The sequence below is a fragment of the Spea bombifrons genome, chromosome 1, assembly GCF_027358695.1.
Source record: "Spea bombifrons isolate aSpeBom1 chromosome 1, aSpeBom1.2.pri, whole genome shotgun sequence".
Classification (NCBI taxonomy): Eukaryota; Metazoa; Chordata; class Amphibia; order Anura; family Pelobatidae; genus Spea; species Spea bombifrons.
The window spans coordinates 29,079,145-29,097,573 of NC_071087.1; the positions used below are offsets into that span (position 1 = coordinate 29,079,145).

Sequence of the window (18,429 nt, forward strand, 5' to 3'; positions counted from 1 at the left end):
GACTCGCATACAGATGGTGCCTCAGCTGTGTATCATGACCTTTTATGTACTTTGTGATCTATATACGCATTTATAACTTTGAAAGTGCTACTTAACAATCCTAAAAGAAACAAAAGTCTACAAAAGAAAATCATATCTGTAAATCAGTATCATATAAGTGAATAGCCGTTGCTTGCAGTGCCGCGAAAGAAGTATTGGCCCCTTCCCGATTCCTTTTATTTTTGCTTATTTGTCACATTTAAATGTTTCAGATCATCCAGCTAATTTTAATATAAAACAAAGACAATGTGAGTAAACACACAATGCAGCTTTTGAATGATCATTTCATTTATTGAAACCTGTATCAGCCATATAATTGCACTCCCTTAAAACTGGTTGTGCCACCCTTTGGGACAACAGCTGCAATCAAACGTGTCATAATTGGCAATGAGTTTGTTACATCTCTTTGGAGGACTTTTGGCAGAATTGTTTTAATGCTGCCACATTGGAGGGTTTTCTAGTCATTCCACAGACTGATAGAAATTAATGACATTGTTTCTGTTCTTGAATTCCTTTACATCATGTTCTGCTTTTGAGACCTTTTAGCCTACTTCACTTTGCATGGCAGGTTTTATTTAATTGATGTTTAGGGTTGGAAGTAATTCTGCTTTGGTGTTTCTAGTGAAAAAATACGGAAATTCAGCATTTACTGCATTTGGTGTTTATTTGTCTTATATCATTCTTTTTTGATTATCTGAAACATTTAAGTGTGGCAAATATTCAAAAATTGAACAAATCCCTTTACCCTTTTCCAAAGTCACTGGGAAAATTGCACTTTGAAACTTAAGAGGAAACTTTATTGCATTTCAAGTTGTAATAGAAAATCATTTCAGCCAAACCCTGCTGAACAACTAGTAGAGTTGTTTAGTTGAAAAGATATCGCATGTTTTTGTGGAAGCTTGCTGTCTGCTATATGGTGCATCGCAACATAAACTCTGTTAGCCATGGACGTGGTTACAGTTTGTACAACCTCTGTGCTTCAAGCCTTTGAGGCATTTGGTGACCCTTAGTGGCAGCAGATGTTCCTGGGAGGTAGTTGTCATAGATCAATATGACTATCACCATTCTCTCAACTCCTGTTGGCCAAGAGTGATAAGTCTTTCAATAAACAAACTGACCAAGCCTACGGTTTTTAAGAACAACCCTGTGGGAGACTTTTAAGCCTAACTGCAGTGAAGTCAACACTAATTGTAGTGAATAGCGGAGTTAAAAAATACCACAAAATACAACAGCCTCACATGTTAAGCAACTTTATAAAATAGAAATAAAAAATATACAAATGCATAAAAGAATAGGCTATGGACAAGCCTCATCAATAGGCAAGTTGCACATTTATATATAAAAATGTTCCTGTAATGAGAAAGTAAAACTACCGGTAATTGTTTTGTGTGTATGAACTTCCAACCATTAACCATAGTATCTACTACGGTTACTAAGCTTAATTTAAAGTAAAGCATAAACCTTATTACAAAGATGGGGAGGAAAACCTTAAATATGGCAGATGAGAGAATATAGAAAGATACAAAAACTCCATGAAAAATGTCTACTTCTCAGTACTATGATTTTTCTGCTCCGTTATGGTCATAATGAAAGTGTTGTAAACATTTAATTGATTCAATTAAACGTATTTACTTCACCTGGCAGCGAGTAAAAAAAAAATAACTTAAGTAACTGTTAATCTGTTGTTTTTTTGTTAATAGGTACACTACCTAATGGTTCTGTCAGCTAACTGGGCCTATGTGAAAGATGCATGCCGAATGCAGAAGTATGAAGATATCAAGTCCAAGGAAGAACAGGAACTTCACGACATTCATTCTACCCGCTCAAAAGAGCGCCTCAATGCTTACACATAAAACACATGTCCAGCACATTTATAACATTTCAATTCTTTGTTGTTTTACTAACAGCCTCCCTTCCATTGTATAATGAAAATTAAGTACTTTTCCTACAAGACGGGGTGCATTGTTTATCACCAATCTACATAACCTTGGTTGACCAGCACTTGGCTTCTTCACAGTGGTCCTTGTGACAATGTCATACTATGGAGCACCCTTACGTAATATTTCCCAAATTTGTCATAATGTGACTGGTTTCTTAGATGAAAAAAGTAACTGTTAATACAGTTGTATCCTTTTTTAACCACTTTCTATGTGTTTTACATAAACATTTTGCATTGTTTCCTATGTTTTTGAAAGAGAAAGCTTTTTATACTTTTCAGTTTTGAAATCTACTTTTACCTACAGGTAAATGTCAAAGGGACAGTTGTACAGAACGCATGTACAACCGCGTACAGTTCTGACTCGTGCATGGGCATTTTGGGCATCTTGATAGTGTTGCTCCGTGTGAAGTGGTCATAAGCTCATGTTCTATTTGGCGAGTGACAAGGTGCTTTTTATTGGTGTTAACACATTAGTATCATTGTTTGCTACTAACACTTCCATATGCTTATTCTTTATTCCCACTAGTTCTGAAATTGTGAACATGCATGCTGTGATGCAAACGCATGGGCCCTACCCATTTAAAAATATATTTATTACCCTGTAGCTATTGAAACCTGTAATTGATGTTTGCCCATAAAATTCCCATTGCTAAAATATGCATTAAATCATTTCAATATGATTTGCCTTAGCATATAGATATATATATATATATATATATATATATATATATATATATATACTACTTACATTTTCACCATTATTATTTTGTGTTTTCTGATCTAAAAAAAAGCATCCAAATCAAAGTATGACATACAAACAGTCCCATTACATCACTTACTGACAACATATATGTAAATAACGTCTTTCTCCTATGACCCAGAGCTACTTATATTGTAGGGTTTCAACATAACTGTGTTAATGGACCAAATTTTGATGTTTTCATCTACTTTGCCTCCGGAATGCTCTATATGAATGCTATCAAGTGTCTTTTAAACTTACGATTTCTGACAAGACATTTTTGTCAGTGTTAAAAATCCTCGATTATTTTGTACACCTTAATGATCAGTGTGAATCCTCTCAATGTAAGTGCATCACTCCTATAAAAAGCTCTTTAAATCATCTGACTTTTGTAATATTGCTCATTCATTATGATGAGTTTTGTAAAGCGGTCCTTTGATTTGACCATGATAATACTATAGTTGTTGCATGCATAAACATTTGATAGTATTAGTTATTTGGTTTTATATTCACATTTAGTCTGTCAACAGTTCTCATATATGCACAGTAATAAAACTTCTTTCCAACAATATTCTTGTAAAACTCTTTCAAATGCTCTATTGTAGTGCTCCCGTTTTGTGTCTCAGTTTGTGATTTTTAACCAAATGTCCTATGGATCAGTGTTATAATGTTGATGCTTTTCTGGCTATCTTCTGGTATTAGAGTTTGTATTTTCACAAAGAATGCTTTGTAGCAGGCATTATGATTAATCTGTTTTGTACATAAATGTGCCAACAGCTTCATGGTGGCGTTTTTGAAATGTAGAACAAAGTGCTTGCAAAATGTAATAAACACACTGGTGTACTTTGTGTACTTACTGGTAGTTACTGGTTCTTTTTTATACAAATACCATTATTAATTCGCTAGTCACTGTCAGAGAAATATGGCACTTAAATCTTTGGAAAACAAATATTTGAAGAACATATTGAATAATTTTGCATTTAATTTCCTTATACATATATAAGTATTTCCTAATGTTAATGTAGACCCATGTTAGACTGGGTGTATGCATGTATGCGATATTTAATTATTTATTAATAATTAATAATAATTTTCATTAATTACTTGTAACTTGTTAAATACCCTTCATTTGATGTAGACCAATGAGAGACAAGTAGTTTGAGCCTTGGTTCCATTGATGTAGAGATTGTGTATATTTAGAAATAGTTGAGAAATCAACAAAATGCACATATCCTTCAACAGAATATGGCAGTCATTTAGAGTGTGTTGAGAATGCGGGCGGATTTTTATGCTCACTGGTTTTTCTGTGTTTATCAAGGATGGTCCACTACCCAATAGACATCCTGCTAAATGGAGAATAGTGATCAATAACAGAAGTCACTAGGGGTGGTAAAAACATTACCCCAGCTGAGAAAACAACATGACATGACAAACATGACCATTAATTAATTGTTTATAAGGGTTACGTTCACGTTCACCTTTGCTTCTGTCGACTACTTACACTTCTAGATCTACTGCTCTATGCATCTTCTGCTCTCTGTTATCTTTGCCCGCATCTCTAGGGACATAGTCCGGCAGGAACTTCAACCAAAATGGCGGTGCTTGCAGTTACGTCCTCTCCTTGCTCCTTTAAACGGGGGCAAGGACGTCACTGAAAGCGCTGTCATTTTGTCCTAAGTTGAACTAAGGGCAATATGGTGGCACGTCGGATGATTTCCTCTTTTCTATCCTCTAATCAGAGTTTTTTGCTCAGTTTTTGTCCGATACGTGGGGGCTCTGGCCAGGTTTTTGGGGCTTTATACGAATACAAAAATTCGGCATCAAATTCTGTAAAAAAAAAAAACCCTGAATGCACAAGTCTACTGTATACCCAATTTTTTCTTTAAAAAAACTTTGTTGTCCATGAAGCACTTCTGGAGCCCTTGCTTCTAACACCATACAATGGCAAAAAGGGCCCAATGAAATAGCATATGTCCCTGAACAGAATATCATCATATTCTCTATAAGACTGTTCTGTTCTCATTTCAATGTTTATATAAAATAATTTTACCTACCACATCAGTTTTTTAATATATGCTAAGAATGTGGGTGTACAAAATAACAGAAGAAACCTGTAAGCTAAGCAGTAAAGTAAACACTAGGCATGCTTGATTTATTCCCTCTAGTATGAAATCTAGAGTCCTGAATGAAATTATGTGTACCATGTTTCAGATTACTTAAATAATTCTGTAAAATTTGATACGCATGATTCTTATTGTATACCCCTGGAAGACTGTCACTGCCCTAAAATCTCATGAGCAAGAACACTTCCGGCAACACAGTTTTAAAGCAGCAGCTGCACAGAAACATAAAATTTGATCGCATATAAGAACCACTTGGCTCATCTGGTCTACCCATTTGTCCTCATATAAAGTCTCAGAACTTTATCAGCACTTGGTCTTGTCTTAGATTTGGGATAGTTTTACGTCTGTCACATGTATGCTTATCACTGTATTAGCATCTACAGCCTCTGACGTGAGACTATTCTATTTACAACCCTCTTGGCGAAGTATAACTTTACTAAACTTTACTAAAGATCTGACCCTCTCTTTTTAGATTGCATTGAAATCCCATAAAAGTGGAGAAAAAGCATCTTGTCATCACAAATGCAACCTAAGGTCCTTCTTAATCAAAGGAGACTTCAGTGTACATTATGAAAATCCACTCCAAGTAATTTATGCTGTAAAAAGAGATTAGCTAGTCTTGGATATTTCTAGGATTTCACCTTACTAATTGAACTATGCATTATAAAGGGCCAGCTCTGCCATTTTGTCTGCAGAAACCTGTCAGAGCATACTGATCAGTGAAGAGAGGCAGTTGAAACGCTACTCTTTAATGAACAGAGTCTGTAATTCAACTTTGTAGTTATATATAGAATTGCTATAAAAACACTCATAAAAGCTTCAGAAAGTGGGCCAAAATTCTTAACCCATTGATGACAATTAATGTGCCAGGCACACAAGGCCAGAATAAGAGCATCATGGGCCTGGTGCTGAGGTTTTGGGTGGGCCTTTTTATGGAAATAAATTAGGCACCTCGTGTACTGGATAAAATGACATCAGTGCTAGGCACATAATATAGAATAGAATCTTATGTGGTGGGATTGGGCGTACATCAGTACAGTAAAACAAATGCCATCATCCACGGGACGCCTGAAGCCACAATTTAGTGCCACTAATCCTTTTCAATACAATATGCAAATTGAAATAGAGTAAATAACAGAGAACCTTTAATTGAAATGACCAAATACACACCAGGATAGGCTCTGCCACACTGATACCCAGACACACACACCAGGACAGGCACTGCCACACAAACAAACACACCAGGAAAGGCTCTGCCACATCGACACCCAGACACACACCAGGACAGGCACTGCCACACCGACACCAGGACAAGCTCTTCCACACCGACACCCAAACACACACACACACACCAGGACAGGCTCTGCCTCACCCACACCCAAACACACACACCAGGACAGGCTCTGCCACACTGACACTCAGACACACACACACCAGGACAAGCTCTGCCACACCGACACTCAGACACACACCAGGACAAGCTCTGCCACACTGACACCCAAGCACACACACGAGGGCAGACTCTGCCACTGTGACACCCAGACACATACACCAGGACAAGCTCTGCCACAGCGACACCGAAACACACACACCAGGACAGGCTCTGCCTCACCGACACCCAAACACACACCAGGACAGGCTCTGCCACACCGACACCCAAACACACACTAGAGAACAGGCTCTGCCACACCAACACCAAAACACACACCAGGACAGGCTCTGCCACACTGACACCCAAACACAGACACCAGGACAGGTTCTGCCACACAGACACCAAAACACACACCAGAACAGGCTCTGTCACACCCAAACACACACACCACGACAGGCTATATCACACTGACACCCAAACACACCAGGACAAACTCTGCCACACCGACACTCAGACATGCACACCAGGACATGCTCTGCCACACTGACACTCAGACATGCACACCAGGACATGCTCTGCCACACAGACACCCAAACACACACACCAGGACAGGCTCTGCCACTGTCAGGGTCCACTTTTCGCTGCCTGAACCATGGCTGAATCATACTTCAGGCATATCATCTAGTACCACTAGTGGCCACCCTCCTCCCTCTGGAGTGCTCTGAAGCTAATTATCAGGTACAGCTGAGCCTTATTGCCTGAGTGAAGCCCTGCCTTTATAAGACCTGCCCTGCCCTTCAGTCAGGGCCTTGGCATTGAAGTTGAAGGACTCTCTACCACACCCAAACACACACACCAGGACACGCTCTATCACACTGACAACCAAACACACACCAGGACAAGCTCTGCCACACTGACACTCAGACACACACACCCCAGGACTTGCTCTGCCACACAGACACCCAAACCCACACACCAGGACAGGCTCTGCCACACAGACACCTAAACACACACCAGGACAGGCTCTGCCACACCAACACCCAGACACACATACCAGGACAAGCTCTGCCACACAGACACTCAGAGACACACACACCAGGACAGGCTCTGCCATACAGACACCCAAACACACCAGGACAGGTTCTGCCACACTAACACCCAAACATAGATACCAGGACAGGTTCTGCCACACAGACACAAAACACACACCAGGACAGGCTCTGTCATACCCAAACACACACAGCAGGACAGGCTCTGCCACACCGACACCCAAACACACACCACGACAAGTTCTGCCACACTGACACTCAGACACACACTCCAGGACAGGCTCTGCCACACTAACACCCAAACACAGATACCAGGACAGGTTCTGCCACACTGACACCCAAACATACCAGGACAGCTTCTGTCACACAGACACCAAAACACACACCAGGACAGGCTCTGCCATACTCAAACACACACAGCAGGACAGGCTCTGCCACACCAATACCCAAACACACACCAGGACAAGCTCTGCCACACTGACACTCAGACACACACTCCAGGACAGGCTCTGCCACACTAACACCCAAACACAGATACCAGGACAGGTTTTGCCACACTGGTACCCAAACATACCAGGACAGGTTCTGCCACACAGACACCAAAACACACACACACCAGGACAGGTTCTGCCACACTGACACCCAAACATAAAAGGACACACTCTGCCACACAGACACCCAAACACACAGACACACCAGGACAGGCTATGCCACACTGACACTCAGACACACACACCAGGACAAGCTCTTCCACACCGACACCCAAACACACACACCAGGACAGGCTCTGCCATACAGATACCCAAACACACCAGGACAGGCTCTGCCACAGTAACACCCAAACATAGATACCAGGACAGGTTCTGCCACACAAACACAAAACACACACCAGGACAGGCTCTGTAATACCCAAACACACACAGCAGGACAGGCTCTGCCACACTGACACCCAAACACACACCAGGACAAGCTCTGCCACACTGACACTCAGACACACCCTCCAGGACAGGCTCTGCCACACTAACACCCAAACACAGATACCAGGACAGGTTCTGCCACACTGACACCCAAACATACCAGGACAGGTTCTGCCACACAAACACAAAACACACACCAGGGCAGGCTCTGCCATACTCAGACACACACAGCAGGACAGGCTCTGCCACACCGACACCCAAACACACACCAGGACAAGCTCTGCCACACTGACACTCAGACACACACTCCAGGACAGGCTCTGCCACACTAACACCCAAACACAGATACCAGGACAGGTTCTGCCACACTGACACCCAAACATACCAGGACAGGTTCTGCCACACAGACACCAAAACACACACACACCAGGACAGGTTCTGCCACACTGACACCCAAACATAAAAGGACACGCTCTGCCACACAGACACCCAAACACACACACACACCAGGACAGGCTCTGCCACACTGACACTCAGACACACACACCAGGACAAGCTCTTCCACACCGACACCCAAACACACACACCAGGACAGGCTCTGCCACACCAACACCCAAATACACACACCAGGACAGGCTCTGCCACACCAACAACCAGAGACACACACCAGGACAAGCTCTGCCACACTGACACTCACACACACACACCAGGACAGGCTCTGTCACACTGACACCCAAACACAGATACCAGGACAGGTTTTGCCACACTGATACCCAAACATACCAGGACAGGTTCTGCCACACAGACACCAAAACACACACACACCAGGACAGGTTCTGCCACACTAACACCCAAACATAGATACCAGGACAGGTTCTGCCACACAGACACAAAACACACACCAGGACAGGCTCTGTCATACCCAAACACACACAGCAGGACAGGCTCTGCCACACCGACACCCAAACACACACCACGACAAGTTCTGCCACACTGACACTCAGACACACACTCCAGGACAGGCTCTGCCACACTAACACCCAAACACAGATACCAGGACAGGTTCTGCCACACTGACACCCAAACATACCAGGACAGGTTCTGCCACACAGACACCAAAGCACACACCAGGACAGGCTCTGCCATACTCAAACACACACAGCAGGACAGGCTCTGCCACACCGACACCCAAACACACACCAGGACAAGCTCTGCCACACTGACACTCAGACACACACTCCAGGACAAGCTCTTCCACACCGACACCCAAACACACACACCAGGACAGGCTCTGCCACACCAACACCCAAATACACACACCAGGACAGGCTCTGCCACACCAACAACCAGAGACACACACCAGGACAAGCTCTGCCACACTGACACTCAGACACACACACACCAGGACAGGCTCTGCCACACCGACACCCAAACACACACACCAGGACAGAGTCTGGCACCAAAATCTGGACAGGCGAAGTTATAACAATAAAAAATATATATTTTCAACACAGTCAGCACTATGTATATTTATGGCCCCAGCCTGCCCCTCCATTCAGTATTGATTTATGAGATGAGATGGCCCCAGCTGTGCCCCTTGTGTATAGATGCCAACAGCCCCTACATATATTTGTGCCCTCCAGCCAGCCCCACAATGTGTATTTGTACCCCCAGCCACCACTCCCTAGTATTGACTTACGTAATGCCCCAGCCAGCCCCCTCTTGTGTATTATTACCCCTACTACCTTGAATACTTATGTTCAACTAGCCTCCGGACCGGCCGGTCCACGGGGAAGTCTCTAGGTTTCCCGGTGGGCCAGTCCAGCCCTGACTGGGCCTATTTTCGGGTAGGGGCCTGGAGCTGCAGCTTCATCAGCCCCTACGTTAATCTGGCCCTGCAGGCACATAAGTAAGCAAGTAAGGGAAATAATCCTCCAAGAACCAACCATAACATTATAAATATACTGTGTAGGTGCATCAAAGGAACCATTATTCACTTTAATATTAATATCCTCAGCAGGGGCATAACTAGAAACCGCAGGGCCCCGCTTTGCGAAAACTGCCCCGGGCCCCCCAACTTCACCAAGCAACATGCCCCACAGTGATCACATACACTTATACATAGATATGCATGATCACATACACTTACACATTTACATGCATGGTCACATACATTTATACATAGACATCCACACTCACCTACACTTATACATACACATTCATGTTCACATACACTTATACACAGACATGGATGATTACATACACTTATGCATAGACATTCTGTCGTTACAACACTGATCCTCAGCGCTATAAGAAATGGTGCACTTTTTCCCTCTCCTTTCTTTTTCCTCATATCCACATAGATAGCAAGGCTGCTCACATAACATAATTGTTTACTATAATTGAACACTTATTTATACACTAAATATAGAACATTTCACTAGGATAGAGATTGCTTTAAACTATATGGATCTCGCTTTTTAAGAAATTGTAAATTACTAGTAAGCAGGATCATACTGTAAGAGATGCACATGTTTTTTTTCCTTCCTTTTTACTATAAGCAATATTTAACCCAGTGTTTCTCTTTGACATTACAGTTTGATACTCGTCGCTTGGAAAGTGTAAGTTTTCCTTTGGGTTTCCTATTATATCTATGTTTTTTTTTAAAAAAATTGTGTCCTGTGCATTGCAATCAGTGATGAATCCACATAAAGTAAATTATGGGAGAGACTTAGTGTCATGCCATGGCATGAGTAACTGGGGTTTGGCACTGAATGGGTTAAGGGATTTGAGTCCAGTAACATTTGTTCACACCTTTCCTTTTGGAGTCAGAACCCAAAATATAACTTGATTACCCCATGCTGGGTATTGTCACCTGGGACAGGAAGGTATGCCTGTGGAAGAGTGAAGGGCCAGACATCCTGGCTACATCTCCCTGGGGTGTGGAGAGACAGGGTATCAAGGGACACAGGGTAAAATTATGAAATGCATAACGTCCAAAATATGATGGGTGCATAACTTTTGGGCCCCATCGTACATTGCATCCTTATGCCTGTGATGTGCTGTTTTCAGGGAGACCAAACACGCCATGCAGGCATGTCCATAGCAAGTGTTATGCGAACGTGTCCTTGTGCCAACTGATACAGGTGTGGAGTTTGGTATGAAAATGATCACTAGGACCAGAGAATTATGATGATCTTGGTGTCATAATTATGCCAAGCTCGGCCGTCGTCATATTACATATTTTATGATCTCAGACCAAAGTTGAGCAGATATAACCCCGCCTTCAGAAGGTCATAGTTCCGAACCCCCTACTCCCATCCCCTTGCTCAGGTAACAGAAAAAGGGCGGTCTTGAGGAGAGATAAAAAGGTGGGCAATTGGTAATGGAAAAAGAGCCTGTATTTACCATCACAGAGACAACATCAAGGCTCCAAGGGAGTATGGAATGATATTCTGTTTTATCCCTTTTATTTTACACTGTTTTGCATCTAAGTCTATGTCTCTTTTTACATGCATTTTTGTGTAACAGCACTGTGACCCATTTTATAATCAGATTAAACATTTTTAATCAGTTCTGTCTTTGTTCTCTAATCGAATTCAGCCTAGAGATAGCCTTTTGTATACATATAGATATGTCATGTTACTAAGCGGTTAACTATATAGATATCAGTTTGGGGATTGTGTAGTTATCGCAGTCTGATTGTTTTTGGGTAACCTAAGACGCCCGGTTTTAAAGTTCTTGGTGGTGGCCAGTGGCGGAACTACCGGGGTCGCAGGGGTCGCGACTGCGACCGGGCCCCGGGGGCAGGGGGGCCCAAGCCAAGGGGCCACCCGAAATCGGGCCCCGGCGGCAGGGGGGCCCAAGCCAAGGGGCCGCCCGAAATTGGGCCCCGGCGGCAGGGGGGCCCAAGCCAAGGGGCCGCCCGAAATCGGGACCCGGCGGCAGGGGGGCCCAAGATCTTTGTTCCGGGTTTTTTTTTTTTTTTAATAAGGCAAGCCGGGCCACGGAGCTGGCGACGGCCGCCTAGTCATTGATGCAGCATGAGGGGCGAAAGCTCCGCCCCCTCACGCTCAGAGTGCAGGAGCACCGGATGGCATCAAAGGTTGATAAGGTATTTGATGGTTCTGAAAATTAGATCTTATGTTTTGATTTTTTGTGATGGCTGCTCAAAGTGAAATAGTGTGTAGTAATCATATTAAAAAATAAGATATAAGGGTTAAAAAACACAAACATCCTGTATTTATGTAAACATGCAACTGCCCTAATTATGAATTTTAAGGGAATGAGTCACTGTTTTTTTTTAGAAAAAAATAAAAATTAACACCAAAGGGCAAGACATGTTTATTATTAAACACTTTGTTTAACCCCTTCACTACTGGGTTTTTTTAATACCCCATATAATGTATGTTTTTGCCATTTTTACTATATATTGGTTTAATTAAGACCCCCCTTTTCCATGTTTGATATACCTACACAAATTATATATGTTTCTTTTGTCAGGAAAAAGTAGGGCTTTCTTTTGAAACATGCAATAAATAATTATCTTTACTGCTAGTATGTAAAAAAAACTATAATAAAATTTAAAAAAAAATCTCAGGTGTCAATTATAAACATAAAAATAAATATATGTGTGTGTCTGTGGAGGGGGACAAAACGCATAAGTTTTTTTAAAAAAAAATTCTTTAAAAAAATGGAGATTCCTAGATTTATTTTTATATAGATATAATTGTCTAGACACATATATAAACACTTATATATAGATTAGACACACAAGTTCAGCTCCCCAGTGTCACCTTTGTCCCCATCCAGCCAGGCACAGTATGGGCTGTTTGGGGACAAAGATGGCAAACCCTACATGTGTTATCTGGGTGCTGGTCAGGGCTGGTTTTGGGGTGTGCAACCTGTGATCTATGCCTATAATTTAGGGGGTTTTATCTATACCTTTAATGCAGAGTTTTTATGTGAATTCTATTTGATCTATATCTGCAATGCTGGGTTTGTGTGTTATTCTGTTGATCTATATCCGCTATGCTATGCTTCCATACATTATTTATGTATTCAAAGAAAAAGGGGCGCATGTACAAAAGGGGCCCTATGTACATGCGCCCCTTTTTCTTTGATTATGCCCTTTGTACATGCGCCCCTTTTTCTTTGATTTTTTTTTACAGATATGATTCAATATGTAAATTGAATTTGTTGAATTTGTTGAAAAAAAATTGTTGGGTAAAAATCATGTTTTTTTGGGGGGGGTGAGGGGGTGGGGGGGTGAGGGGGTGGGGGGGCCCTTAACAGATTCTCGCACCCGGGCCCTGAGGCGTCTAGTTACGCCCCTGGTGGTGGCAGCATGTTTTACACTGGGAGTTTTGGGGTGACTGGTTGGGGTTGGTGGTGGTTGCTTGGTGCCCTGCGGGGAAAGTGGCCAAACGCGCCCGGAAGTCTGGTTGACGTTTAACCCTTGATATACCCATACTCCCACGTCACGGCTCGGCCGATAGCCCTGTCCGTGACACTTAGCATGAGAAATACTGTATTGGCCAGATTATAGGCTGCACTTTTTTCACGGCCTAAAATTGAGGTTTACCGCAGGGATGCGCAATTCATATCGTCCGACATGCAGTTCCAGGTGCCGTTCAGGTGTTTTTGTTTTTTTAAAAATCTTTTTCATCCAGGTCCCCTGCAGCACTGCAAGGAACATGGATCCCCCTCTCTGGCAGCCGGTGGACGTCTGCACGATGCCGGGGCTTCTATGACGGAGCGCCAGAAGGTCATGTCACGCCAGCGCTACATCATGGAAGCCCAGGCGGAGCTGCCGGGCAGCAGCAGAGGTTGTCTATGCGCATCGCGCAGACATCCACCGGCTGCCCCCACTATACACTAGGGAGTCTGGAGCACGGAGGAAATCCTGAGGATGCATTGGTAAGTCTGGGGGACAGAGTGGCATATCTGAGGGGCAGAGTGGTGTATCTATAAGTAAGGTGCATTATGAATTAAGGGGGGGACCTTAAAATGGCTATTCGTTTTCCATATTTCTATTTGTATATAACATATGCTGACTAACTGTATAATAGATACCAAAAATGTTAAGATACATGTATTCCTGTTTATTAGATACAATACTGTTTTATTATTCCACTAATGTATATTTTTTCTTTAAAAATAAATTGTTCTTTAAAATAGCACCAAACTTTAAGGGTGCGGCCTATAATTAGGCAAATACAGTACATTACAATTTATGTTACTTAGTGTCTATGAACTAAATGCTCCACAAAAAGGTTTGACCTTGGCTGGTATGTTATACAAGGACAAGATTGACGTGACTTGCCTACAAAAAGACCTTTTGGTCTGTAGTAGACACTAGATCTGCTAAAAATGTTTTTCTTGTGTTGGAGCACTCCTTCAAATCCAGAAAAAAGTGTTATTTCAAAAAAAATTTAATATGAATTTATGTATACATTATGAGACAATAAAAGGCAGGTTTATTTGTTTGGTATGTAAATTGGACAATAAATTGTTTCAATATTAAATGTATACTATACATGCTGAACAAAAGGCAAATGCACTTTATCAATGGTACCCTAAGTAAAATTCAGGATTATATTCAAGGAAGCTTTTCTGCCTGGGAGATTTTAACTGCTTCTAATAAAATCTAACTCTAACAGCAAGGAACAAAACCCCAGTACTCTGAGTCTGGCCAGATCTTTTCAAACAACCTTAGGAAAACATAAATTATACGACGCATGGTGGGGAACTTTAAACCCTAAAGGAAGAGACTATATGTTTTATTCTCACCATCACCGATCAAACTCTCAAATTCACATAATTCTAACTAACAAGAAATCCATCAGAGATTATAAAGACATTAAAACAGGGCCAGTTGCTTGTTCTGATCATGAGCCAGTGATTCTTGAGGGCTAGGATTAACTATACAAGGACAGCAAGATCACAGAGCGTTAATAATTCTACAATCATGAATCTAGAAAATGTATCAAGATTTTTTTTAAAGAAAATTTGACGGGCAATCTTCCCTTACTTAAAGAGTAGTGCACATATAAAAGTGTAATTAGAGAATATATAATAATGTTAGAAGAAATTAAAGAAAAAAAAACTTTGCTGAATTATACGTCAGATTAAATAACCTGACCTAATCAATAAAGGGTCTGTGGTCCAGATAAAAATAGTCTAATAGATCAAGTTGTTAACGACCAATCAAATTTAAAGGCTAACAGAATTCTAGTCAAAATTAAACAGAAATGTTTCCTTATGAGTAACCATGCAGACAAACTATTTTCAAATCAACTCAAAAGGTTTCATTTGAATCAGAGAATTTATAAGATTGTACATGGAAATAAAATATGCAAGCGTTCAGACCAAAATTGGGAGATGTTCATGGATTTTTATGAAAATCTTTATAATATTCAAGTAAAAAAAACCAGAGAGGTAATACCTTATTTGCTCGATTAAAAGACGACCCTGATTATAAGACGACCCCTCAAAATCTGAATATTAATTTATGAAAAAAAGAAAAAGCCTGAATATAAGACGACCCTATAGGAAAAAAAGTTTTACCAGTAAATGTTAATTCATGTAAACTATGTGAACAATTGTTTGTTAATAAAAGCTACGATTGAGAAAAATATTTTGCTTTTATTTCCTTTTTTTCAACCTGCCCCCCCCAGTTATGCACATCTGCCCCCAGGCTTGCCACTCTGCCCCAGAAATGCCTTATACCCCATATATGCCACTGTGCCCCATGATATGCCTTTTAACCCTCTAAATGCCACTGTGCCCCATGATACACCTTTTAACCCTCTAAATGCCTCTGTGCCCCATGATATGCCTTTTGACTCCCTATGTGCCACTCTGCCTCCAGAAATCCTTATACCCCTATATGCCACTCGTAAGAAGCATTTCAAGTAGGGCTGCAACAACTAATCGATAACATCGATAATAATCGATAATGAAATTCGTTGGCAACGAATTTCATTATCGATTAGTTGAATCGATTATTATCGATTATAAAATGAGGGTTTTTTCAGAGCAAACGCTCTGAAAAATCCCCCTCATTATATAATCCGTTTAGTCTGACTCACCGTCTCACAGCAGCAGCTCCTACTTACTCCCCCTCCCTGTAATCACTGTGACAACTGGCCCCGCCCCTTCCTTCTCCAGGCCAGAACCACATGGCTGTGACACTCATCTAACTGTAAGTATATATATATATATATATATATATATATATATATATATAGTGTGTGTGTGTGTGTATATATATATATATATATATATGTGTATATATGTATGTAATATATATATATATATATATATATATATATATATATATATATATTTGGGCTACTGAAAGTTAGGGGAGGTGGGGGTTAATTTAGGGGCAGTTATGGTTAGTGGGGTGTTTAGGGTTAATTTAGGGGCAGTTATGGTTAATTGGGTGTTTAGGGTTAATTTAGGGGCAGTTATGTTAATAGGGTGTTTAGGGTTAATTTAGGAGCAGCTATGGTTAATGGGGTGTTTGGGGTTAATTTGAGGCAGTTGTGGTTAATGGTGTGTTTAGGGTTAATTTAGGGGATGCTGTGGTTGATGGGGTCTTTAGGGTTAATTTAGGGGATGTTGTGGTTAAGGGGGTGAGGGTTAATTTAGGGGCAGTTATGGTAAATGGGGAGTTTAGGGTTGATTTAGGGGAATCTAAATCCTGGGGGCAGTGAAGTGACATATCTGGGGGTATAAGGCATATACAGTATATAAGGCATATGTGGGGAGGGCAGTGTGGCATGTCTGGGGAGGACGGAGTGGTGTATCAGGGTGTATAAGGCATATCTGGGGGTAGAGTGGCATATCTGGGGGTAGAGAAGTGGCATGTCTGGGAGGCAGGGTGGCATGTCTGGGGAGGATGGAGTGGGGTATCAGGGGATATAAGGCGTATCAGGCACAGTGGTATATGTGGGAGGCAGCGTGGAGTGGCAGATGTGGGAGGCAGCGTGGAGTGGCATATGTGGGAGGCAGCGTGGAGTGGCAGATGTGGGAGGCAGCGTGGTGTGGTATATGTGGGAGGCAGCGTGGAGTGCTGTGGTAGGCAGCGTGGCATATGTGGGGGGGCAGCATGGCATGTCTGGGAGGCAGCGTAGCAAGCCTGGGTTCAAATGTGCATATATTGGGGGGCTGGTTGGGAAATAAAGACAAGAAATGTATTATCAAAGTTTTTTTATTCTGCTGTTTGTATTTAACATCATTTGTTTAGTAAATTATTTTAAATAAATGAAAAATTTACATTTTTTTATCCGATTAATCGATTAATCGAAAAAATAATCGGCCAACTAATCGATTATTAAAATAATCGTTAGTTGCAGCCCTAATTTCAAGGTCCTGGAGTGGCCTAGCCAGTCTCCAGATCTCAACCCCATAGAAAACCTTTGGAGGGAGTTGAAAGTCCGTGTTGCCCAGCGACAGCCCCAAAACATCACTGCTCTAGAGGAGATCTGCATGGAGGAATACTAGCAACAGTGTGTGAAAACCTTGTGAAGACTTACAGAAAACGTTTGATCTCTGTCATTGCCAACAAAGGGTATATAACAAAGTATCGATATGAACTTTTGTTATTGACCAAATACTTATTTCCCACCATAATTTGCAAACAAATTCTTTAAAAATCAGACAATGTGATCAGAGCCGGCCTTAGGCGTTGTGGCGCCCTGTGCGGACTACTCCTCTGGCGCCCCCCCTCACTACCCCCCCTCTCTGCCCCTTCAAACTACCCGCCCTCTCTGCCCCTTTAAACTACCCCCCCTCAAACTACCCCTCCCCTCTACCCCTTCAAACTACCCCTCCCCTCTGCCCCTTCAAACTACCCCCTCCCCTCTGCCCCTTCAAACTACCCCCCCCTCTGCCCCTTCAAACTACCCCCCCCTCTGCCCCTTCAAACTACCCCCCCTCAGCCCCTTCAAACTACCCCCCCTCTGCCCCTTCAAACTACCCCCCCCACTTACCTTGTTGCCGGAGTCCTGCGGTAAGAGCGGGAGGCATCAGTCTTCTCGCTCTGCCGGCATTTCATGTTGAGCGCCGGTATAGTCCGGCGCTCAACATGAGATGCTGGCACCGCGACGGAGCCACGGAGAGTAAGGGGCGCCGAGCGGTTGCCGAGAACTTCACGAGCAACCGCTCGGCGCCCCTGACCGGGACTTAGATTAAAGCATCTTTTTTTTTTTTTTAAACTTTATTTAACATCAATGATGTTAA

General features: G+C 42.2%; 1 protein-coding gene across 1 annotated transcript in view; it reads left to right on the forward strand.

The window, feature by feature from the left end:
• GPM6A (glycoprotein M6A) overlaps window positions 1–3,569 on the forward strand; it is a 54,179-nt gene extending 50,610 nt beyond the window's left edge. The window contains exon 7 of the mRNA XM_053459635.1: window positions 1,740–3,569. Within this exon, the coding sequence (XP_053315610.1) occupies window positions 1,740–1,892 (153 nt within the window). The 3' untranslated portion in view covers window positions 1,893–3,569. The remainder of the gene's footprint in view (window positions 1–1,739) is intronic.
• Window positions 3,570–18,429: the final 14,860 nt, after the last annotated feature.